This window comes from Elephas maximus, chromosome 19 (genome assembly GCF_024166365.1).
Source record: "Elephas maximus indicus isolate mEleMax1 chromosome 19, mEleMax1 primary haplotype, whole genome shotgun sequence".
Lineage (NCBI taxonomy): Eukaryota > Metazoa > Chordata > Mammalia > Proboscidea > Elephantidae > Elephas > Elephas maximus.
The window spans coordinates 56,664,864-56,691,181 of NC_064837.1; the positions used below are offsets into that span (position 1 = coordinate 56,664,864).

At 37.3% G+C, this 26,318-nt stretch overlaps 1 protein-coding gene across 7 annotated transcripts in view; it reads left to right on the forward strand.

Moving 5' to 3' along the window:
• HELZ (helicase with zinc finger) overlaps positions 1 to 26,318 on the forward strand; it is a 191,567-nt gene that overhangs the window by 24,240 nt on the left and 141,009 nt on the right. For 6 of the 7 annotated variants that reach the window (XM_049861270.1, XM_049861267.1, XM_049861271.1 and 3 more), the window contains 4 exons: positions 4,423 to 4,650; positions 7,031 to 7,067; positions 22,497 to 22,621; positions 24,275 to 24,331. In XM_049861270.1, coding sequence (XP_049717227.1) covers positions 4,441 to 4,650; positions 7,031 to 7,067; positions 22,497 to 22,621; positions 24,275 to 24,331 — 429 coding nt within the window. In that variant the 5' untranslated portion in view covers positions 4,423 to 4,440. Of the gene's footprint in view, positions 1 to 4,422; positions 4,651 to 7,030; positions 7,068 to 19,343; positions 21,415 to 22,496; positions 22,622 to 24,274; positions 24,332 to 26,318 lie in introns of those variants that run through there. The other variant, XM_049861274.1, reaches the window with a different exon arrangement.

The window sequence follows — 26,318 nt, forward strand, 5'->3', positions numbered from 1 at the left end:
TGTCTTCTTACTGTTTTAGAGGTGAGCAAGTTGAACCACTTGAGCTTATGTCACTTGCCCCAGGCCATGCAGCTGGTGAGTGTGGGGGCTGGGGAGTTTTGAACACAGGTCTTCTGGCTCTAGAACCCATGCTCTTGGTCACTGTTGCATTCTCTCACAAGGAACGATTTTAGCTTGTGCATTATTACTTTTGCTTTTCTTTCTACTTCTTTTTGTAATATTTTATTTTTCTGTGTGCAGACTGGGAATTGTGTAGGGAAGATTCACCATTTCTAAGGCCTTTGGTATCCATGGATTCATCCATCTACTGGGGCTGCTATCCAGAGGCTTATTTATATAAGTAGCTTTGAACTAGGAGTGATTTTGCCCCCTAGGGAACATTTGGCAATGTCTGGAGACATTTTTGGTTGTCATAGTCATGGTCAGGGTTGTTGCTAAACAGCTTACAATGCACAAGACAGCCTCCTGGATTACCTTGCCCAAAACATCCGTAGTGCCCAGGTTGAGAAACTGGACTGTTAAATAAATCAGTAATTGTCTTGTAACACCATTCGTGTGTCTAATGGGCAAAGCCACTGTGGCAATACAGAAGTCATGAGCTTCGATTTTTGTTTTATAACTGATTTCACTCGTATTAATACATGTGCATATAAGGAGCTTAAGTGTCATTCATAATTTAAATATTTAAATTCCCTTAAACCAAAACTCAGAATTATGGCCTATTGAAGGAAAACTGAGGAAGTTTAAAAGGAGGTCATGTAAATATTGAGGATGAAAAAAACCCATTGCTGTTGAGTTGATTCTGACTCGTAGCAATCCAATTGGACAGAGTAGAACTGCCCCATAGCGTTTCGAAGGCTGTAATCCTTATAGAAGCAGACTGCCACATCTTTTCCCTGTGGAGCAGCTGGTAGGTTTGAACTGCTGACCTTTCCGTTAGCAACTGAGCGCTTAAGCACTGCACCACCAGGGCTCCTTAACTTTCATGACCTGTGGTGTATATAGGTATCACATACTTTTTTGACCTTTATTGGGAAGCTCCTCTCCAATAGACAGTACATGCTGCATGCAGGTGGAGACCTGCACAACAGTTTGAAATGGAAAAAAATGGGCATGTGCCGCAAATTACTGTTTTCTTTACAGGGTATTGTATGAGGTGGTGCTGAATCTGTATTTTTTGGTATGAAAAGTATAGATATTGATAAAAAAAATTTGGGGGGATGCATATCGTACTGGTCTCTGAGGAGAGTAGAATTAGTGGGACACATATATCCCTCTGGACTCTGAGGATAGAATTGGTGGGATGAGGCAAGAAAAAATCCACAGTACCTACCAAAAACTCAAACATACTCAGTGATTCAGTGTGCATTCCATTAGTGAAAACACATAGTATTAACAAAAAATTCAAAGCAGAAAATAATTGGGTCTTGAAAGGTTTAAAGTATCTGTTGGGTTATCTTGTGAATAACAGAATTACATTTCATTTTGAATGTTAAAAGTGTTAATTTGTCAAATGTGAACATTTAAAGTATACTGTAATTTTTAAGACCCTGTTTTGTTTTTAATTAAAAATTTCAAACAGAAGAAGTACACAGAATAACTATATTGTACCCAATGTATATTCCCCCTGTATTTTAAGAAATGCTCACAGATACTGTTAAAGTCCTTTTTGAACTTCACCTTTTCTCATTCCTTAGATAGTTCTACATTTTTTGATGTACCAAGAATCCAAAAATTGAAGGGGCTTAGACTTCTAGGATCCCTGGTGGTACAATGGTTAAGTGCTTGGCTGCTAACTGAAAGCTTGGCGGTTCAAATCCACCAGTGGCTCTGCAGGAGAAAAGACCTGACAGCCTGCTCCTGTAAAGATTACAGCTTAGGAAACCCAATGGCACAGCTCTACTGTGTCATATTAGGGTTGCTATGAGTCAAAAATCTACTCGATAGCACACAACACAGACCTCTTTTTTTTTTTTTAATTGTGTTTTAAGTGAAATTTTACAAATCAAGTCAGTCTCTCATACAAAAATTTCTATACACCTTGCTATATACTCCTAGTTGCTCTCCCCCTAATGAGACAGCATACTTGACAGCATACTTCTCCTCTCCACCCTGCATTCCCTGAGTTCATTCAGCCAGCTCCTGTCCCCCTTTGCCTTCTCATCCCGCCTCCAGACAGGAGCTGCCCACGTAGTCTCATGTGTCTATTTGAGCCAAGAAACTCACTCCTCACCAGTAATATTTTCTGTCTTGTAGTCCAGTCCAATCCCTGTCTGAGGAGTTTGCTTTGGAAATGGTTTCAGTTTGGGGCCAACAGAAGGTCCGGGGACCATGACCTCTGGGGTCCTTCTAGTTTCAGTCAGACCATTAACTCTGGTCTTTTTATAAGAATTTGAGGTCTGCATCCCACTGCTCTCCTGCTCCCTCAGGGGTTCTCTGTTGTGTTCCCTGTCAGGGCGGTCATCGGTTATAGCCAGGCACCATCTAGTTCTTCTGGTCTCAGGCTGATGTGGTCTCTGGTTTATGTGGCCCTTTCTGTCTTTTGGGTTCATAATTACATTGTGTCTTTGGTGTTCTTCATTTTACTTTGCTCCAGGTGGGTTGAGACCAATAGATGCGTCTTAGATGGCCGCTTGCTAGCATTTAAGACCCCAGATACCACTCACCAAAGTGGGATGCAGAATGTTTTCTTAATATGTTTTGTTATGCCAGTTGACCTAGATGTCCCCTGAAACGATGACCCCCAGACCCCTACCCCTGCTACTCTGGCCTTCAAAGCGTTCAGTTGTATCCAGGGAACATTTTGCTTTTGCTTTAGTCCAATTGTGCTGATCTCTCCTGTATTGTGTGTTGCCTTTCTCTTCACCTAACATAGTTCTTGTCTACTATCTAATTAGTGAATACCCCTTTCCTTCTCTCCGTCCCCACCCTCATAACCATCAAAGAATATTTTCTTCTGTGTTTAAACTATTTCTTGGGTTCTTACAATAGTGCCACAGACCTCTTCTTAATGTCTGTCACCTTTCCTCACTCAGTACTGCTATTTTTTTTTTTTTTTTTTTGCCTACCAATAACTTTTCCCCCTCATGTTTTACTGGAGCATATACACCGTATTTTTATGCAGATAATGTGTACCTTCTGTGTTTGTTTGCCAGCCGTGCCCTCCCCCCACAAGGCATCCTTGCAAGTGTGCTGTGCTAATTTTTCCTCACAGCAACATAAAAAAGAATGGTATAGTGTCACCTATGAAAAGACCTTGCAGTAATCTACAAGCATGTAAGAAACGCATCCTACAAGCTTGACAGAGGTGGAGGCAGTCAGCAGGAGTGGTCCTCTGAAGCACTGTTGTCACGGCCAAGTCAAAGGCTTTTAGGTCTTCTCTGCCGAGGTTTTCTGGCCCTGCTATATGGGTGCTTATGACTAGAGAGAAGGTGTGCTTGAATTCTCACTGTCTCTTATTTGGACTATTTTAGTGTCTCTTATTAATGGTTCTACTTCTAGTTTCTTTCCCTTCTAATACCTCACAGGATTTGTGTTTGATAAGGGCCTTCTTTATTTAAAAACTTTCCATTGTGCTTCATTGCCATAGAATAAAGCCCTTGCTTCTTGTTGCAGCATTTGAGGTCATTCATAGCTCTTCTTACTCCTCTGACAGCTCCAAGCTTAAGGCATGTATTCCTCTAATTTTGCTTGAGCTCTTCTCTCTGAAAAGCTCATATTCACCCTCTCTCTCATCTCTGCATAGTGAACTCCTGTTCACCTTTCAAGGCGAGCTTGTGCGTTGAGGCAGATGGAATAAGTCTTTCTTGTAAGCGTTCACTTGCAGTTTGCCTCTTTTGCCAGAATCTGAGTTTCTTGAAAACAGTGTTGACATGCTCCATCTTTGAATTCAGAGCCTGGCCCTCAGGAAATGTTTGCTGAATTGAATTGATAGGCAGTTCAAATGATCATTTTGGCCAGTTCTTTAGTGGGTAGGGGAAAATCATACATAGTATAGATTTTGGTTCTCTGTACTCACAGTCACAGAATTGCAAGATACTAGGGAAACTGAAATTTGGAGGTTTGGATATGAAATATCTGCATCTTCTGGTTAAAAAAATCAACATTCACAATTTGTTCTCTTTGCAGTATCCAAAGTCATGTCTCATTTATAAATTTGTCTCATTTAGAAATCTGATGTATTATTGGTATGATCCTGGCTTATAGTTGGCACTTTGCTTGAATCTTAGTAAATTCTTCATAATATATAAAAATAGAGATTTCGTAGCATCAATACATGTGGTTTAGCTGTGACCTTGATCAAAAGGCTACTTGAGGGAACTACTTAAATAGATAATTAAGCCAGCTGAGATAGGAATGGGGCTAGAGTTTCTAATTAATAAGTTTTTGCAATCTTCTCTTTTTCATTCTCCCTGTCTTTAGGATTTTTGTCCCTGAGTCATGGAAGACAGAAGAGCCGAGAAGTCATGTGAACAAGCGTGTGAATCACTTAAAAGGCAGGACTATGAGATGGCCCTCAAGCACTGCACAGAGGCCCTCATTTCTCTAGGCCAGTACTCCATGGCAGACTTCGCAGGACCGTGTCCAATGGAGATAGAACGCATCAAAATTGAGAGCCTTCTGTATAGAATTGCCTCATTTTTGCAACTGGTGAGTAAACACTGTGGATTAGCCAGTGATGATCCATGTACAATGGCCTTTTTCATTGAGTGGGGACTATTGCTGGCACTCTGTATATAGATCAGCTAATTCTGGGCTGAGGAGATGAGTGAAGTGGCTGGTGGTAGCTAAGTGTCTTTGATGGCAAGCAACTGTGTTTTTACAGTTTGAAAATTGTTCTAGCAATTTAGCATTTTGGGTTCACTCATTCAGCAAATATTTATTGAGTTTATATTATGTGTTCGGTATTTGGTGTATATTGCTGAAAAAGAAATATCCCTTCACGATGCTTTTTCTTTCAGGGGGACAGGCAATAAACAGTAGACTACAAATAAGTAAATAATATAGATTGTTAGAACGTAGTAACTGCATAAAAAGGTAGAACAGAGTAAAGGAGAGTGGAAGTACCAAGGTTAGGGACAGGGTTGCAGTTTTAAATAGGGTGGTCAAGGTAGGTTGCATTGAGGAGGTGATGTGAAGGAGGTGAGGGAGTGAGAGCCCTGTGGAAATCTGGAGGAAGAGCATTACTGGCAGAGGGAAGAGGGAAGAGTTAGTGCAAAGACCCTGAAACAAGAGCACATTTGTCATTGTTAAGGAATGGTGAGGAGACTGTTGTGGCTAGAGTAGAGTACGTGAAGGGGAGAGTCGTAGGGGATGAAGTTGGAGAGGTAACAGGGCTAGATCTTGTGGGACCTTGAGGTCATTGTAAAGGCTTTGGCTTTTACTCTGTATAAGATGGGGAATTATTGTGGGGCTTTGAGCAGAGGAGTGATGTGACCTGATTTAATGGGAATATTTTGGTTTTTGTGTGGAGAATATACTCTAAAGGGATGCAAGGAGACTAGTTTGGAAGCTATTGGAATAATCCAGGCCAGAGATGACAGTGGTACAGACCAAAACGGTAGCAGTGGAGTAGTGAGAAGTGGCTACGTTCTAGTTACAATCTGAAGGAAGAGCCAGTGAAATTTCAGGATGGATTGAATGTAAGGAGTGAGAGATAGAGAAGAGTCACAGATGACTCACTTTAAGGTGTTTTGTTTGAGCAGTTGAAAGAACGGATGTTTCTTTGAGTGAGATGAGAAGGCAGTGGATGGTGAGCACATTTTGTGGGGAAAGATAGGCGTTCAGCTTTTGACACACTGAGTTTGAGATGTTGTTTAGATATCCAAGTGGAGATGTTGAGTAAGCAGTTGGATGTACAAGTCTGGAGTTTGGGAGAGAGAACTGGGCTAAAGATACTAATTTTAGAGTCTTTGGCATATAGAGGATATATAAAGTCTTGAGTCTGGTTAAAATCACTTAAGGGAAACAGTGTAGAAATGAGAAGAGGCAGGGACCAAGGACTTAGTGGCACTGTAGTGTTAAGAGGTTGGGGAGAAGAAGAAGAGCCAGCAAGGCAGCCTTATGAGCAATCTGTGAGGTAGAAGGAAAACTAAGAGTGAGGTATCCTAGAAGCCAAGTATTGATACGAGGGAATGTTCGACAGTGTCAAATGCTGCGAATAGATAAGAATTGAGAATTGACTGAGACACAATTATGTCTCTAAGTGGGTACATGTAGATAGAGACTGTGTATCCATCTGGACACAGTGGCAGTCGTTGGTGACCCCAATGAGAGCAGTGAAATGGTAGGTGAGTCTGATTACAGAGGGTTAAGAGAGAATCAGAGGGAATGAACTGAAGACATGAGCATAGACAGCTTGAGGAATATATACTTTTAAGGAATTTTGCCACAAAGAGGTGCAAAGAAATGGAATGGTAGCTGGTGGGAGGCAGAAAGTCAAGAGAAGGATTTTTTTTTTTGGAGATAGGAGAAATAACAGCATATTATGTTCATATAGGAATGATCTAATAGGAAGAAAAAAAATTAATGATGCAAAATGGAAGAGACTTGCTGGAGAAATGTTCTTGAGTAGGTGGCAGAGCAGGGTCTGCTCAAGGGATAGGATTGGTTTTAAAGAGGTAGGTAGTTTGGTAATGGGGAAAGCAGAGAATGTATGCGTGGATGCTGGGGCATCTCAGCTGGTGGTGAGAATATGGAAGTTCTCTTCTGATAACTTCAGTTTTCTCAATAAAATCATCAACTGAGAGTGAGAATGGGAGAGGAGGTCTTGGTGGTTTGAAGTTGGAGAAATAGGAGTGTGAGTGAATGGACTAGGGAAGTACTAAACTACGATTGCAGTTGTGTGCTCTTGAGTAGTGGAGTACTGTGGAATCCTCAGAGAGCACCTTGAGTCAGTTTTGCTGTCAGTATTCAGTTTGCAACATTAATGATTAAACTTTGAAACAAAGCTGAGCTTCTTTTTGATAAAATCTGTGTTAAAAGTAGCCCTTGAACTACTTAATTTTATCTTGTATCTCTTATTTTGCAGAAAAACTATGGGCAAGCTGATGAAGATTGTAGGCATGGTATGTTTAAAATCGGGACTCTTTTCTGAATGGAAGATTTCGAATTGTTTAATTGAGCAGCGTTTGAGATTTGATTTTTTTTTTTTTTCATTTGCTAACTTCAAAAATAACTATAATACTAAAAAAACAAAAACAAAAACAAAAACCTCACCTTATTGTGGTGACTAGTGACTTATTTGGATGATAACTTTTCTGCTGTGATTGCTGTACTTGTGGATATTGTTTCTTTAAGAGGGTTGTCATTGTGTCGCTTTCCTGAGAGCACTGATAGTGTCCTTTTTTAAGTTTGTGAGTCTTTTCAGTCAATTAGAGTCGAATTTTAAATGCATATTGATTAAAATGTTAAGCTTGGATAAATTGAAAGGATGAGCCTATCCCTCCTAAAATTTTTTTTTTCCCTCTTTGTTGGAAGATTTTCCTTAGAGTAAAGAGACTGGCTGGAATGCTCTTTAGTGCTTTTTTCCTCTTTTCTTTCGGGGGTGGGGAGGGGGGGCAGGTCGTAGGGGGCAAGAAATTGAGATTAATAAGATTCTTGCTCTTTAAGTACTCACAGAATAGGAATCCTTTTCTTCACGATTGCCGCTGGTCACTAGAATGAATCTAGCAGAGAGTGGGAGAAGCGTTCACTGTACATTCTCACATACTCTTGGTGGAATTTTTTGTACAGCTCAGTGATTTGGATAATGTTTCATTTATCCAGAATTTTTGGGAGATGAGGTATTTAACATAATTTTTTTTTCCTACTAAGGCATACCCCTAATTCAGAACTTTTAAATGTATTAACTGTTTTTGCTCTAAATCTTCCAAAAAAATATTACACACTCCTGTGGCATATTGGCCATAATTTAACCATTCATTAAAGATTCAATGGCCTCTTTGTGAACCTTGCTTCATAGAATTGTATGCTCTGGGAGTTACTTAGAATTTGAGAGATATCTAGTAAAACCTCTTACTTAAAAAATAAATCCCTGCTATCTATGGACATTTAAAAATCACCAATAAGCCAAATAGTACAGAGAAATACAAAGGAAATAGTTTCCCCTTCTTCTCCTATCTGAAGTAATCATCATTATTAGTCTGCTGTATCTTCCACCTTTCTGTATAGTGATAAATGCAAACACTTATAAAGAGTTTTTTCTTTAAAAAAAACTACTAAAGGCTTGCTTTCTCACCTACCAGTGTATCATGGATATATTTTTAAGTCCCTACACTAGCTCCACTTGCTGCTTAATATTCCATTTCTCATTTATTCAAACACTCCCATATGAATAAGCATTCAGGTGGTTCTGGTTTTCTAGTTTCTCATTATAAATCATCTTGCAATAAACATATATTCTGTCTCGCTGCTGCCTTTTTTTATGTAGGATAATCTTAAAAATTGGATTTCTGGGTTAAGGAATATGTGTACTTATAATTTTAATAGACACTGTCATATTAGTTTCCAAATGCATACACCCCCTGTGATATATGAGAATTTCCATTCCCTGTAATTTCACTGACACTGGAACCTGTCAGTCTTGATATTTTGCCAGTCTCATGTGTGAGAAGTGATCTCTTTTAATTTTCACTTTCCTGAATACTAGCAAGGTTGATCTATTCTTCTCATTTTTGAGACAGAGAAGCAAAAGTCCTGGAAGGTTAATTAAATGACTTATGAAACGTCACAGAAAAGCCAGTGTGGTTGGTGAAGGAACATATGGAAATAGGTTCCATTTTTCTGTTAATTGTTCTGCTTAGCATTTTAAAATTAGGCCCTATTTTACACTATTGAATTACCAAAATAAAAGTTTAATCAATGCCAATAAAGTTGTAAAGAAATGAGTACAGGCTTGTGTTGTTCGTGGAGTATAAACTGGAATGCAGCTTGGTAATATGTTTATACCTTTTGACCCACTAATCTCACTTCTGGGACATTATCCCAAGTAAATAACCCCCAAAAAGGAAATCTTATATGGCATGCAGAATGGTGTTCATTGCAGTGCTCTCTGTAAAAGCGAAAAATTAGTTAGCTTGTAATAAGGGAGGACTTCGTTAATTACATTCTGTGCCTGCTTTTTTCCCATTTAAGTGATAAGTAGGAACACAGAGAATGCTTATTTTTAAATAAATACAAAAGCAGTGTATACAAAATTGTTCATTTGAAATAGACACTTGGAAATATTGGCCAAGTTTATATGAGTATGCTGGTGGTTGTAGCATTAGAGTTCTGTTATGTAATTAAAAAAGTTTTCTTTGGTAATGTTATCTTTGTGGTAAGATAAAACACAATGGCTAGGCAGTCCATTAGTAATAAAAGCACGATGAGAATTATTATACTGTTAATTGTTGTACTGCTTTGTAACGCCAAAATGCTTCCAGGAATGGCCATGGATAGCCCGTCTGAATGGCCAGACCTCTGAGTTCTCATATTTGCATTTCCTGTGCAGCATAGTCTTGATGTCTGTTCCCTTACTAGCAGCTCACATTCCTTGCAGCACATAACATGCCTCATTGCAGCTACTGCTCTTCTCCCCCTGCTGCTTCTGACCTGCTGTGGGTTAGGAAATCACATAGACAATCTTAGTCATGGAATTAAAAAAAAAAAAAAAAATTATTATGGAAAATGTAAAACAGAGAAAAGTTAGAGGGAGTAGTATAATAAACATTAATATACTCAAACCTTAGATTGCATAATTGTTAACATTTTGCTGTATTTACTTCATCTATTTTTTTTTGAAATCCCTAAAAATAATTACAAACATCATGACATTTACCCCTGACTACTTCAGTACACATCTCTGAAAATAAGTATATTACTGCATAACCACAATATTCTTATTAACCTAATAAAATTGAAAGTAATTCCCTAACATCATCTAAAACCCAGTCAATAATACGATTTGCCTGGTTGTCCCCCAGAATGTTTTTTATGAGTGATTTCTGGCTGATTTCTTCAAACCAGGAACTAATCAAGGAATTATAAAATTTTAAAGTTGGAATTCTGCTGCAATATGAGTAAATAGACTCTGGGTGAGGACTCAGGGGCATCTTGAAAATAAAGTACATAGGCTTTTTAGTTCCTGGATTTTCATTCCCAGTTTAGGGCTGTGGTTTGGATAGTGAGGGTTACCAGGCCAGTGACCACCAGATAAGTGAGGTGTTCAAGTTGGTTTTCATTATCTGAATATAGTCGTATTTGCATAACGGAAACCTTTCATGAAATAATGAGTCTTTTTCTGCCTTTGAAATATTTCTTGGATAAGAAACTTACATTTTTTTTTATATTAACTTAAATATTGCAAAATGGAATGAGATAAATGGAGAAAAATGAAATCAAAAGAAAAGAAGCTTATCAACTCAGAGTGTTGTGCTGCATGTAATATGTAGGTCAGTAGGTCAAATGGGATCATTAAACATGACTGAAAAATTTTCTTAAGGCTACAAGAATTTTAAACCCTAATATGGTTTGCTTAAGAAGTCATTGTTACAAACAAAGACCTTTAAAAGGCCATCTGTTGACATTTATTGTAATGATACTTAACCTGTGAAGTAAATGATTCAGTAATCAAATAGGCTGATTGTGTTAAAGGCAAATTGGTAGGAGATGGATTTAACCTTCTACATTCTCTCACAGGGGATAAGTGATATCTTTGGCTACCTTCCTTCTCAAAAGAGTGTTGACTAACATTAAAAACCTTTTTTTTAAAAAATATTTTGGTTAACGGGTAACTATTTGGAATTATCTTTGGGTCAGGCTATTTGAAAGATGTTTTATTTTATCACGTCGTAGTATTATTCCAGTTTCACAGATGAGGAAACAGGCTTTGTGAGATTAAATAATTTGTTTAAGGGCGCAGAGCCAGTCTGGGGTAGAACTGGGGTTTTGAAGTGAGATCTTTTCTGATCTGAAAGGCCACGCTTCTTCTCATTAAACTATTGCCTGGATGTTCTTTAGGTTTTTGTAGGCATTATTCCATTTGGCAAAAAAAAAAGAAAAGCAATATTTTGTAATTCTAGAAATGGGGAAACGGGGGCTCAGGATCACTTAGATAATATTAGTGGAGTGGGGACAAGAATGTGGGTCTTTAACAGTCTTTTTAAATGGGAATATATTCCAATATCATTAAAAAAATTCGTTATTCTTTATATTTAGTTACCTTAACTTTTAAATGAAGGTCTTAGATTTAAGTTGATAGGAATAAAAAGTTAAATTATTTCAGGACAGACTATAAATCAGAGAAGTGAATGTTGATACAATATTCCAGTTAAGTTTGAAGACTGTTATTCTCTAAATATGTACACTATCTTTTTTGCATGAATAGATGCTTAAATAAGCAGTAGTCTTTGAACTTGTGTGAACTCAGTTGCAAGAGTCTCATCATGGTTTTATGACTGATCATCTGCTCTAGGCATTTGCTGATTTATGCAGGGTTTCAACTGCTGTCAGGAGCGATGGAGTTCACCAGTTACATGTTGTTTTTGACTCATGGAATAAGTATTTCGTAGCTTTAATTTCATATTAACTGAAATTATATTTACACATAAAAGATTTAAAATGAGTAGTAGCTTGCCTTGTAAAATTCCAGGAAATAACTATGCCAAAGAGGGAACTGAAATTAAGGATTATTGTGGACACCTGGAAACAGAACACTACCCTTAGAGGAAGGAAAATAGAAAAGTAGCAAAGAGAGTAAGCAAATTAACATTGTACTTTAGATGAAGGTTTACAGAACAAACTAGCTTAGTATACATATTGTCTTGTGACATTGGTTACCAACCCCACGACATGTCAGCACTCTCCTTTCTCAACCTTGGATTCCGTATGACCAGCTTTCCTGTCCCTTTCTGCCTTCCAGTGCTTGCCCCTGGGCTGGTATGCCCGTTTAAGTCTTGTTTTGTTTTATGGGCCTGTCTAATCTTTGGCTAAAGGGTGAACCTCAGGAGTGACTTCATTACTGAGCTAAAAGGGTGTCCAGGGGCCATAGTTTGGGGGTTTTTCCAGTCTATGTCAGGCCAGTAAGTCCGGTCTTTTTTTGTGAGTTAGAATTTTGTTCTGTGTTTTTATCCAGCTCTGTTTGGGACCTTCTATTGTGATCCCTATTAGAAGAGTCAGTAGTGGTAGCCAGACACCATCTAGTTGTACTGGACTCAGTCTGGTGGAGGCCATGGTAGTTGTGGTCCATTAGTCCTTTGGGTAACCTTTCTCTTGTGTCTTTAGTTTTCTTCATTCTCCCATGCTTCCGAAGGGGCAAGACCAGTGGAGTATCTTAAACGGCCGCTCACAAGCTTTTAAGACCCCAGACACCACTCACCAAAGTAGAATGTAGAACATTTTCTTTATAAACTATGTTATGCCAGTTGAGCTAGATGTTGCCCCAAACCATGGTCCCCACAGCTCTCAGCCCAGTAATTCGGCCCTCTGGGAGTTTGTATGTGTCTATGGAGCTTACATGACCTTGCCTTGTATAAACTGTATGGCTTCCCCAGTATTCTGTACTATCTTACCCTTCACCAGAGTTGTGAAGTGCTATCCAGTGGGTTCTGACTGAAACACTGTCCTGTCCTGTGCCATCCTCACAATTGTTGCTGTCCTTGAGCCTGTTGTTGTAGCCACTGTGTCAGTACATCTCGTTGAGGGTGTTCCTCTTTTTCCCTGACCCTCTTCTTTACCAAGCATGGTGTCCTCCAGGGACTGATCCCTCCTGATAACATGTCCAAAGTATGTGAGATGTAGCCTTGCCTTCCTTTTTAAGGAACATTCTGGTTGTACTTCTTTCAAGACAGATTTGTTTGTTCTTTTGTCAGTCCATGGTATATTCAATATTCTTCGCCAACACCACAATTCAAAGGGGTCAATTCTTCTTCGGTCATTCGGCTTTCACATGCATATGAAGGGACTGAAAATACCATGGCTTGGGTCAGGCGAACCTTAGTTCTCAAGGTGACGTCTTTGCTTTTCAACACTTTAAAGAGGTCTTTTGCGGTAGATTTTTCCAATGCAATGAGACTTTTGATTTCTTGACTGCTGCTTCCGTAGGTGTTGATTGTGGATCCAAGTAAAATGAAATCCTTGACAATTTCAATCTTTTCTCTCTTTATCTTGATGTTGCTTATTGGTCCAGTTGTGAGGATCTTTGTTTTCTTTATGTTGAAGTGTAATCTGTACTGAAGGCTGTGGTCTTTGATCTTCATCTGTAAGTGCTTCAAGCCCTAATCACTTGCAGCAAGCAAGGTTGTGTCATCTGCATAATGCAGGTTGTTTATGAGTCTTCCTCCAATCCTGATGCCTGTTCTTCTTCATATAGTCCAACTTCTCAGTATTTGCTCAGCATACGGATTGAATAGGTATGGTGAAAGGATACAACCCTGACGCACACCTTTCCTGACTTTAAACCATGCAGTATCCCCTTGTTCTGTTTGAATGACTGACTCATTGGTCCATGTAAAGGTTCTTCATGAGAACAATTAAGTGTTCTGGAATTCCCATTCCTCTCAATGTTATCCATAATTTATTATGATCCACACAGTCAAATGCCTTAGCATAGTCCATAAAACACAGGTAAACATCTTTGTGGCATTCTCTACTTTCATCTAGGATCCATCTCACATCAGCAGTGGTATCCCTGGTTCCATGTCCTCTTCTGAATCTGGCTTGAATTTCTGGAAGTTTCTTGTCGATACACTGCTGCAGCCGCTTTTGAATGATCGTCAGCAAAATTTGTTTGCATGTGATATTAATGGTATTGTTCGATAATTTCCTCATTCTGTTGGATCATTTTTCTTGGGAATAGGCATACATATGGATCTCTCCCAGTTGGTTGGCTAGGTAGCTGTCTTCCAAATCTGTTGGCATAGATGAATGAGCACATCCAGCACTGTGTCCATTTGTTGAAACTTCATTGGTATTCCGTCAGTTCTTGGAGCCATGTTTTTCGCCAGTGCCTTCAGTGCAGCTTGGACTTCGTCCTTCACTACATTTGGCTCCTGATCATATGCTATTTCCTGAAATGATTGAACATTGACCAGCTCTTTTTGGTATAGTGACTCTGTGTATTTCTTCCATCTTCTTTTGATGCTTCCTGCATAATTTAATATTTTCTCTGTAGAATCCTTCAGTATTGCAACTCAAGGCTTGAATTTTTTCTTCAGTTCTTGGCTTAAGAAATGCTAAGAATGTTCTTCCCTTTTGGTTTTCTATCTCCAAATCTTTGCACATGTCATCGTACTTTGTCTCCTCAAGCTACCCTTTGAAATCTTCTGTTCAGCTCTTTTACTTCATTATTTTTCCTTTTGTTTTAACTACTTGACGTTCAAGAGCAAGTTTCAGAATCTCTTCTGCCATCTACTTAGGTCTTTTCTTTCTTCATGTATGATGTACTTGATGTCACCAGTTACCATTTATCTATTGTGTACTTAGTGTTTTTCCATCCCCACCCACCCCTCCCTCATAACCATCAAAGGACAACAAAACAAGTAAGGATGTACCTTAGCAGAGAATTTGAAAAAAAATCTTGCTTTTTTCCACAATCAGGATTTCCCTTGAGTGTTTACAACAGAGATGGTGAGGTGATGACTTTTGAAATTGATTAAAAAAACACAGTTATAAGATAAAAAATTTGAACAGATATAACTTAAAAACAGTTAAATGGCCCTTCTAGAGAAAAAGCTTCTTAACCTTTTTATTGAACCAGTTAACAGAGGTTAACTCTGCTATGGCTATACAGCAAATACATCTTTGAAATTAGGATTCTTTCTAAAGGGGAAGTTAAAGGTACCACAAGCAGTAGACTTTCTCTCTTACACAGCCCCTGTCTCTCTCACACAAATATTACATTTTACTTTTACAAGTATTTTAACAGCACCTTAAGTAAAAAGTTTCTTCAGCCATGTAAATGAAATAAAAATCTTTTGTGATGTTATGATGTAGGGAATTGGGTTTCAGGTTTGTTTTCATGCTTGTGTTGTCAGCTTTTTACTGTGTATAATTATGTTTGCATAATAATGAAGTTGAGAGACTAAAAAAGTTAGTGTTAACATTTCAACTAGGACACTGAAAATAAACTATGAAAAATGACGTATGTTTCTGCAGTGTGAGAATATATAGAAGGAAGAATCCAGGAATCTTTTATAGTGAACCGGAGTTGAAGGAAAGGCTACATCCAGAAGTAAACAATAGAATTTTAACTTTAAAGCTCTTTGCAAACCCAAGGAGATTGTAAAAGAGATCAGGAAGATTCTTGTGACCAGATTAAGGACCGGATATTGAAAGGAGCAAGGTATCAGAGATTAAAAAAAAATAAGTATATTATAATTCTTAAAGCTAGAGTTGAAATACTCAAGAGGCCTAGGAGCATTGAATCCTGTTAGGGCTTTTCATTTCCCTATGCATTTCATAAAGGAAACATTTTATCTGCAAAAGACTTTGGTAGGAAAGGTGTAAAATGCCAAAAAGTTGCAGCCCACATGTCCAAAAGCATTTATTACTTACAATTGGAAGAAAAGAGGAAAATAGGAAAAAAAACAAAATTAAAAAAAAAAAATCGTTTTGGCAAAAGGGACACTGGTGAGTGATTTGCTACTGTGTTCTTACTCTTGTTTATGTTATATACTCTTTGATACTTATAACAAATAGACATTTAACCTTTTGACAAAAACTTGATTTAGGCCTTCCACGTATATATGTGTGTGTGTTATGTGTATGTTGTTGTTAGGTGCCGTCGAGTCGGTTCCGACTCATAGCGACCCTATGCACAACAGAACGAAACACGGCCGGGTCCTGCGCCATCCCTACAGTCATTGTTATGCTTGAGCCCATTGTTGCAGCCACTGTGTCAGTCCACCTTGTTGAGGGTCTCCCTCTTTTCCGCTGATGCTGTACTTTGCCAAGCATGATATCCTTCTCCAGAGACTGATCCCCCCTGACAACATGTCCAAAGTATATAAGATGCAGTCTCGCCATCTTTGCTTCTAAGGAGCATTCTGGTTGTACTTCTTCCAAGACAGATTTGTTCATTCTTCTGGCGGTCCATGGTATATTCAATATTCTTTGCGAACACCACAATTCAAAGGCATCAATTCTCCGGTCTTCCTTATTCATTGTCCAGCTTTCACATGCATATGATGCGATTGAAAATACCATGGCTTGGGTCAGGTGTACCTTAGTCTTCAAGGTGACGTCTTTGCTCTTCAACACTTTGAAGAGGTCCTTTGCAGCAGATTTGCCCAATGCAATGCATCTCTTGATTTCTTGACTGCTGATTCTGTGGCTGTTGATTGTGGATCCAAGTAAAATGAAACCCTTGACAACTTCAATCTTTTCTCCGTTTATCATGATGTTGCCTGTTGGTCCAGTTGTGAGGATTTTTGTTTTCTTTATGTTGAGGTGCATATGTATCTATATTTCTATATATCTGTATTACAGGCGGGGTTTTTTTTCCCAAAAATTAAATGGCACATTTGGGAAGGGAATTTATTTTCATTTTTGATTCAGTTATTTGGTGTGTTATGCATTGCAAAGGCTTTAAAGGTTTTTATTTTTTAAGTCTTTTTATTGTGCTTTAGGTGAAAGTTTACAGCCCAAATTCATTTCTCATTAAAAAATTTATACACAAATTGTTTTGTGACATTGGTTGCAAGTTTTTAAAGGTTTTGGCATAGAAGATCTTTTATATGCTTCTAATATTTGGAAAAGAGATAGTCAAGGAATTCACATAGTTTAAATATTGAGAAATTAATATCCAAGTAATGTACTTGTTTGATAATAAGCTGGAAAAGGTGGGTAGGGGTAGAAATTGTAACATACAAATGAGTAGAGAACTCTACATTCATTTTCAGCTCTTAGCATAAATCTTTAAATCTTAACGCATTGTTACTTTTATTAGTATAAAGAAGTATTACTGTTTTAGCAAGTGGCCATCTAATATGCATCAATTGGTCCGAAACCACCTGGAAGAAAGGAGAATGAAGAACAGCAAAGACATGGGAAATATGAGCCCAAGAGACAGAAAGGGCTACATAAACCAAAGACTCTATCAGCCTGAGACTGGAAGAATTAGATGGTGCCTGGCTACCACCAATGACTGCCCTGACAGGGAATAATACAACAGAGAGTTCCTGATGGAGCGAGAGAAAAGTGGGGTGCAGAACTGAAATTCTAGTAAAAAAACCAGATATAATGGTCTGGCTGAGACTGGAGGGACCTGAGAAGATATGGTCCCCAGACTCTGTTAGCCCAGAACTAAAACCATTCCTGAAGCCAACTCTGGACAGACAAAGATTAGACTGGACTATAAAATGATACTGGTGAAGAGTGTGCTTCTTGGCTGAAGTCGATACAGGAGACCGAATGGGCAGCTCCTGCCCAGAGGTGAGATGAGGAGGCAGAAGGGGACAGGAGCTGGTTGAATGGACATGGGAAATACAGAGTGGAGAGGAGGTATGTGCTGTCACATTGTAGGGAGAGCAACTAGGGTCACATAACAGTGGGTGTATAAATTTTTGTATGAGAAACTGACTTGAATTGTAAACTTTCACTTAAAGCACAGTTAAAAAGAAAAAAGTATTACTGTTTATGAAGCTGCCGTTAGCTTAAAAAATAACCCAATCATTTAAGTATTTTCTGTATGCTGTACCAGCAGGTTATAACATTAACTTAATCCATTTAGAAAGTTAATTATCTTTTATTGGCGTAAATTTTTTTTTCTGTGAAATTATTTATAAACATCTTTCTCTGTTGCCCCTTTCAGCCCTTATGCTCATATGGAATCAACCAAAATATTTGCCAAATCTGAATCAAATTAATGATAAAAAATTAAATTTTGTTTGCACATTGCACCTTAGAAATATTTGTATTACTTTGTAATATAATTCTTAAATACGATTTGGCAGATGAGTTTATAATCTAATGTTTTAATCGTAATACTCTAATAAAAAGCTAGTAAAATCAGTATGAATTATAACACGAAGGAATTTTCATCTCGTTAGTTTTTTTGCTATGTGAAGAATAATTGTTACATCAGATTTTGGGGATAGTAACGTGGGGTCACTGTGTGTCTGAATCATCTCGATGGCACCCAGAAACAAGAGCCTTTTTGCACTATGTAAATGCTAGTGGGGATTCTTCTGTCACTAATAAAATGGTTATTGAAATGTAAGAAAAAATTAATATAATCACACACTCAGTGTCCTTAGAGTACGATTACATCCAAGTGATGAATGCTCTCCCTTTATTGGTGACTAAAGGATTTAATTTTTATAATAATTAAAAAAATCTTTTGTAGTATTTTTGGAAAAATATTTTGATTTGCCCTAGGCTAAACTTCCATAAGAGACTTTAGGAATAGCTATTATTATTTTTATAAGGATCTGGTAAAAGAAATACCTGATACAGTCGTGTTATTGAAGAACTACTGAACAGTACTAAACATTTAGTGTTCTTTAAGCTTGTTTCAAGGAAACCCTGGTGGCATAGTGGTTAAATGCTATGGCTGCAAACCAAAGGGTCGGCAGTTCAAATCCGCCAGGCGCTTCTTGGAAAGTCTGTGGGGCAGATCTAGTCTGTCCTATAGGGTCACTATGAGTCGGAATCAACTTGATGGCACTGGGTTTGGTTTTGTTGGTTTTCAAGCTTGTTTCAAGATTACCTTTCTTGTTGCAAGGAGAATAAGTAAGGAGAATTATATTTTAATTATTAATCTTCTCTTCTTTTGATAGCTCCAGGCCATCAAACCCTATACCATATATCCTAACAAAGTCTATTTTTGTTGAAAGAGTTGAATGAATACTCCTTTAATAACACTCAGTTTCTGATTCAAAATGCTCCAAGTAAGACATTTAAGTTTTGAGTGTTAGAAAGTATTACACAAATTAAAGAATGAATGAGGATAGAGACTTGATTGAATGCAACAACACAGCTAAAGTTTGTAGACTTTCACCTTTGTAACTCCTAGTGGACAGAAAGCAGCAATTCAGTTGGAAAAAGTTGTATGCTCACAGTAGAATTTCACAGATACTTAGTGGGAAGAGAATTTATCTGCAAGGAACTGTAACTCTTTTTTATAATTGCTCAAGATTAGATTATATTTTTAATGTCATCTTTTTTGGCAAGTTTAATTATTACACCTGAGACAAGTTTAATAATACCCTAGACCATGCTTTGTTTTCTTTTGTGCTTTTTCTAAAGACTAAAGAGAATAAGGGACCAGATTGGCAGCATTGCAATTTAATTTTGTTATATGGGACAATAGCAGGAGAGCTTTTCATCTATAAATGTTGACTGTTTTTTTTTTTTTGCCATAGTTCTTCATGTGGGATCCTCCAAGACATAAACTGAATTGCATTTAAAGGCAACATTTGGAAGAAAGTACATCAGTACTCCTTCTTGTCTAAAAGAGAGAAAGAAAAGGGAAACATAATTTTGACAAATATTGAGACATTCAAACACCAGTGAAATGGAAAAACCTGCAAAATAAAATTCAGCAAATACCTTATACAAAAACAAAGATCTGTGAAAGGTGTTTGTAAAATATTTTGTGATTTAATACTCTTTAAGCCTGCCATAATCATCTGAGGTTGATTTATTCTTAAGAGTTTTTTCATTCCCCTGAACATTTTCAGCTTGTGACAGCTAGTTTCTTAATATCCCAGTTACTGAAAAGGAACTAGGATAGATAGTTCCTTAGCAGTTCTCAGTACTTCTTTATAATTTTTAGAGGAGGAAGGTGACATCTAGGGAACGCTTATTTATGCAGAAAACTGTGCAAGATACTTTATATAATTAACACAATTAATCTTTACCACAACCTGATGAGGTAGCTACTGTCACCTCCATTTTCCAGGAAAGGAAACAGGCTTAGCAAATGTAAGTGATCTAGACCTTAGTAAGAACTGTCATTTTTCTTCAAAACATTTCACTTGTGTTACCTTGTTTGAACCTTACAGCAAATTTATACATGTTTCTATTTTACAGATGACCAAACTGAGGGCCAGAGAGATAAATAACTTACCAAGGGCATACTTGAATAGTTTTAGGAATCATAAAATCTGAGGGAGATGTGGGCTTACTGTGGAATTATATAAGATGCTCAAGATATTCTTAATGATACTTTATTGGAATTATTCACTTATTAGAACTATCCAATGACAATTGAATAGATGAGTGATCTGTAACATTAATGGAATGAGACAAGAGGTTGGCCCCAACTAAAAGTAATGGAATAAAACCTTCTTAAATACAGAGAGTCCACAACTTTCAATTTAGTAATCTGATTCAATAAAGGATATATAAATGAAGAAGAAGAATTGATACCTTTGAATTATGGTGTTGGTGAAGAATATTGAATATACCATGGACTGCCAGAAGAACGAACAAATCTGTCTCGGAAGAACTATAGCCAGAGTGCTCTTTGGAAGCAAGGATGGTGAGACTTTGTCTCATGTACTTTGCACATGTTATCAGGAGGGGCCAGTCCCTGGAGAAGGACATCATGCTTGGTAAGGTAGTGGGTCAGCAAAAAAAAGGAAGACACTTGACGAGATGGATTGACAAGGTGGCTGCAACAGTGGACGCAAACACAGCAATGATTGTGAGGATGGTGCAGGGCTGGGCAGTGTTTTCTGTTGTGCATAGGGTTGCTGACTTGACGGCAGTTAACAACAATGAAGATGTTTATTGCAATGTTATTTTTAATAGTTAAAAATCAGAATTAGTCTGGAACAAGGAATGGTTAAATAAAGTAGATGTATCCACTTGATGAGATATTATATAGCCAATAACATGACAGATACAAACACTCTAATAACATGGAAAATATGGTATGTGCGGAGCAAAGGAAAGCAGAATACAAACTGTTACGTTTATATCAGTTACAATCATGTAAAAATTAAGTGTCATGGATTGAATTGTGTTCCCCAAAAATGTGTGTATCAGTTTGGCTGGGCCATGATTCCTGGTATTTTGTGATTGTCCACCATTTTGTCATCTGATGTTATTTTCCTATGTGTTGTAAATCCAGCCTCTATGATGTTATGATGTCCTATAGGGTCGAAGGCACTGGGTTATGATGTTAATGAAGGGGGATGGGTGGCAGTTGTGTTGATGAGGCAGCACTCAGTCCACAGGATTGGATTGTGCCTTGAGCCCATTTCTTTTGGGATATAAAAGAGAGAAGCGAGCAGAGAGATATGGAGACCTCATACCACCAACAGCAGTGCCGGGAGCAGACTGCGTCCTTTGGACCTGGGGTTCCTGTGCAGTGAAGCTCCCAGATGAGGGGAAGATTGAGGACAAGGACTTTCCTCCAGAGCTCACAGGGAGAAAGCCTTCCCCTGGAGCTGATGCCTTGAATTTGGACTTCTAGCCTACTTTACTGTGAGGAAATAAATTTCTCTTTTTTAAAGTTATCTACTTGTGGTATTTCTGTTATAGCAATGCTAAATAACTAAGACATTAAGTATTGATAAAAATTGGAAGAGAACATGAATAAGTGAAAAGTTTAGTTGAATGGTGAGCTTATGGTGAACTTTTATGTAGGATTTTATTAATGTTGCTATAATATTTGTGTGATTAAAAAAAATTGAACAACATAATGAGAGAGTATATTCATTACAACAAGATGATATAAACAGACCCAGTGGACTTTAAATATGCAAAATGTTATAATGATGCTTAAAAGAAACGTCTCCTTGGAAATAATTAGGAAAAAAATGCAATTTCCAAAATGTTTTCTTTCAGCAATTTGTTTTCTTGCAAAGGAAGTTAAAGTGTGTATAAACTAATAACAGAATCTTGGACTTACTAGTAACGAGAAGGATACAGATTGCTGTCCTAGTTGAACCATTAGCAGTAGCTGTGAGAAATTGTCTCAAATGATATGACATAAACATTAGTATATTCTGTATCGGTAGAAACGTGCTCCCTGTGGTTGTATTAAATTAAATCTGCAAATACTTGCAAACAATTTGATTAGCAATTTTCTGTGGTCATTGAACAATTGGATTCTTAATCTTACAGGTTTTGGTAAAGGCCAGTTCTTAATCGTTTAGGAATATCTAATGATGAGATTTGCAGTTTATTCTTATACATCTTAATGGCACAGGGCCTCACGTGTCACTGTCAGAAATGTAGGAACTTCATTCAGCTGGTGTCTCTGCAGTTTAAAAGCACTCATTTACCCAGAAATCGTAGCTTAAAGAGAGCTTTAAGATGAACTCTTTTCCCTGTGATTGTGGTGTGATCCTCCCAGGCTGTAGTGGCTTAGCTATGGTGATTGCCCCATGTTATTTCTTGGCCGGTGCCTGTCTTGAGCAGAACTGAAACACCATTGCTTTCCTCTAGGACTTGTGTTCTTTTAGCGTATAAGAAGCCTACTTGTGATAATGTGCTAATATTATAATTAAAAAAAACATGTATTGAAGATCATGTGGTTAATGGTGGCTGTTCTTTCCCGACAGTGTTGGGAGAAGGATTGGTGAAGGGAGACGGTGCCTTTCGGGCAGTGCTTTGCTGCATGCAGCTGAAAGGAAAGCTCCAGCCTGTGTCCAGCATTCTTGCCAAGTCACTGACAGGAGAGTCCCTGGTACATTGATGAGTTCTATTTTGCATGCCTGAAAATGGATTCATAATGGACTCCTTAGACATACTGTGGGAAAAGATAGTGTGCGTTTTTCCTCTTAGCTCCTCCTGTTAGAAATCAAAGTACTTGAGTGTCTTGAGATACTCATTTCTCATTAACAAACAGATATTTAACCACTGGATTCTTGTAGTTTGTGGGAATTACAGGGACTTTAAAAAAATCTGAAGGTATTTCACATAATTCAATGATCTTTAAAGATATAATTTAATAGAGCTTGAAAATATTTTCAGCTTTACTCATATGGATATGATCTTACAGGATTCTGAAATTCAGCCATTTATTTCATATAATGTTTTAAATATATTTAAACTAAGAATTACTTTTGTTTCTGAAGATGATATTCCCATAAGTTAACATTCATGACCAGTCTGATGGAATTACTTATCTACATAGTTCTATCCAAATTTGGGATAATTTTTTAAGTACAGCATTTAATTTTCTAGAGGTTTTTTTTTTTTTTGAGATAATTGAAAGAATACTTTTTGGAATTTTAGAGTTGGTAATTTACAGAAGCTGGTAGAAAATAGATATTACAACCTTTTTCACCAGTTGGTAACTGTCATTAAGTTTGCCGATATTTTTTGGGAATCATCATGAAAAACAGTGAAGGCAAGGAAGTAATGTGTCTATAGACTTTGCTATACAGCATTAACTGCCTGTTATTCTGAATTGATCTAAATTGTGAAAATGTAGATCTAACTTGTGTTTTTACTGCAGATAAACATTTGGTCAAAAATGTGGAAATTAGTAAAATACCTGTTATATTTGCTGAGTATAATATGTTGATTCATCTCAAAGGGTAATTTAGTCATCTTCTAAGGGATTATTGTGTAGAGAATTGTTTGATTGGTTTAGTAATGTCTTGATTTCACTAACTTACAAACGAATTTAAAAGCTAAAATGTATTATTAATACAGTATAGTAAAATTAGATACTTAGTTCTAGATAGATGGTAAAGACTATATCTTTTCTTTGTTAAGATAATTCTATCCTTAAGGACTTTTCTATAACTAGTAAGCATATTACAATTTTATCTGTTGGGTTTTTAAATTTAAAACTAATAAGAATTGCTTTTAAATCTCAAGTGAAATATGAATTTCAAAAAAATAAATATTTTGTATATTTTCCTTCAAAACTTTATTAATGAACATCTTTAAAGTGCTATACTCCTTTTTTGTGAGTCTCTCTGCGTCATGGTTAACTATTTGAATTCATCATTTTGCAAATATAAACCCATCAGTCTTAGGGAAAAAAGGTTACAAAAAGTTTTAGGTTTTTTTTTTCTCTTCACTTATCCTGTCTTGTTCTACAGTGATATCAGTTGTGATTATTTGTTGAATTAATTTTCAACTCTTATGTAAGGTGAATGAGTGTTTTTACTTATCAGAAAAGGTACACTGTATAGTTTGTCCTGTTAATCTTTAACTTTTTTTTATACATGAGTAGATTTATTATCACTGTTAATGATAGTAGGGGTGGTAGTAGAGATAGCATTGTTTTTTACAAACTTCAGAAACAGCTGAGGAATTGAGGTAAGTCTCCAGTAGTAAACTAATATACTGATGGGTTTTTCTCTTTTTTTATTCATCCATTCAGAATGGGATGGTAACAAAAGATTTAACAAGACTAAAAACACTTCTCACAGAAACAGAGGTAAGACTATTTCAGTGCATCTGTTTGGAAAGAGTTTACCTCAATCTGCCTAGTAAGCGTTCTCTATTAAAATTTGGAAAATCATTGTGGCACCAACCAAGAAGGCATGGCTATGGCGGGGGAGGGTAGTGAGAACTTCCTGACCTTTTCCTGAACGCAGGTTGGTCCCATCCTGGGAACTTTGCTCTTCTCATGTCTCCTCTACATCTCAGGTTTTCTGCCCCTAATTTTTTTTTTTTTTTAAATAATATTTCATTGTGTTTAAGGTAAACAGCAAAGTTCCACAGCAAATTAGGTTCCCATTTAACAGTTTCTACACAAATTATTCAGTGATATTGGTTACGTTTTTTCACAGTGAGTCATCATTCTCATTCACTCCATTCTGGTTGTACCATTTCTAGTACTGTAGTTTCCCTGCCCCCTTACCTTTTCGTCTCTTTGCTTTAGAGTAATTTTTGACCATTTGGTCTCATGCAGATGATTTTTTAAAGGAGCTTGCTACTCACACTGTTCCTAATTCTTGTTAGTTATCTCTGGCCAACAAATGGATGGTTGGGAAACTTTGGTTATTAACTACTTGTGGCTATTAGAAAATTGCTGTCATTAGATATGAGCTACTCCACAAGCCTTCTATATTTTTTAAATTAACTAAAGAAAGTTTGATTGAGGGCAGTTTTTAGGAGTTGGAAATCATGTGCTCCAGTGCCGCACTTGGGCACATGGAAGGCAGGGACAACAGAAGCCTATAAAGGCCCATAGATTTGTAAGTCTGAAGTTTCTATACCTCATACAGGCTTATACACATATTTTTGTTTAGATGTCCTATTTTGAAAATACCCTTTTGTCGGCTTTTATTACAAATGGGTGCCCGTGTAAAGTAGTTGATTGATTAATTGGTTTATTTATTTAAGAATTGAGCACGTACTATGTGCTCAATTCTGAGCTACAGCACTGAATGAGACACCCTTGGTCCTTGTCCTCTGGGAACTTAGAATCTTGAGGAGGAGTCAGACAACAAATAAACAACTAAAGGCATAATTCAAATTGAGGTAAGCGTTAGGAAGGTCAAAAGCTTTCTGCGATAGAAAAATAACTTTGAATTGGGTGGTCAGGACCGGGACAGCTAAGCCAAGAGCTGAGAGTTGAGAAGGTGTGTCCTTCGGAGAGGGAGGAGAGAGAGCACTGCAGGCGGCGAGGGGCAGGCGGTGAGGCTGTAAACGGGGGCGCAGACCTGACCTCCCGTCAAGTGCATTCTCATTCCAAATCTAATACCTCACAGCCCGCACCAGCAGACAAGTGAGCGAAGGAGACGGCCGCTGTGGATTACTACACAAGCTGGACAAAGCCACTTTGTTTTGCTACTATGAGTTTTTTTTTTTTTTTTAAAGTATGGGTATTGTGATTTACTGAGGACCAGTAAGCTCTATTTAACTTCAAAGCTATTTCCTTTCTTACATATACGTAGTCTTTAATTTCAAAGGAGTGAAGGAAGATAATTATGAATGTTTTTAGACAATTTTTTATGGAATATAAAATAAAATGACCTTTCATTTTATTGAGATTTTGGCTTTGTTCTTCTCTTTTATTGCATTAGTTGAATTATTACCTTTACATCTGATCGTCACAAACATTTCAAAAATCTTGTTTTTTATATTTCTAGCGTTGCAGTGGTTGCAACAATGGGCTCAATCATAGCAACGATTGTGAGGATGGTGCAGGACCGGGCATTGTTTCATTCTGTTGTGTGTAGAGTCGCTATGAGTCAGAACCCACATAACATCACCTAACAACAACAAGGGCAGAAATATCACTTGATTCTTATTTTGTGACTATGCTTTTGGAAGAAGTGACTTAAGTTTTGTTAGTGATTTCCTTTTTCTGTAACCAGAATAGGTTTCTTTTTTGTTAGTGAACTAGTATTATTAAAAAAAAAAAATCCATCTAGAAAAAGCTAACAAACAATACCACTTCTGTTTATTATTGTATG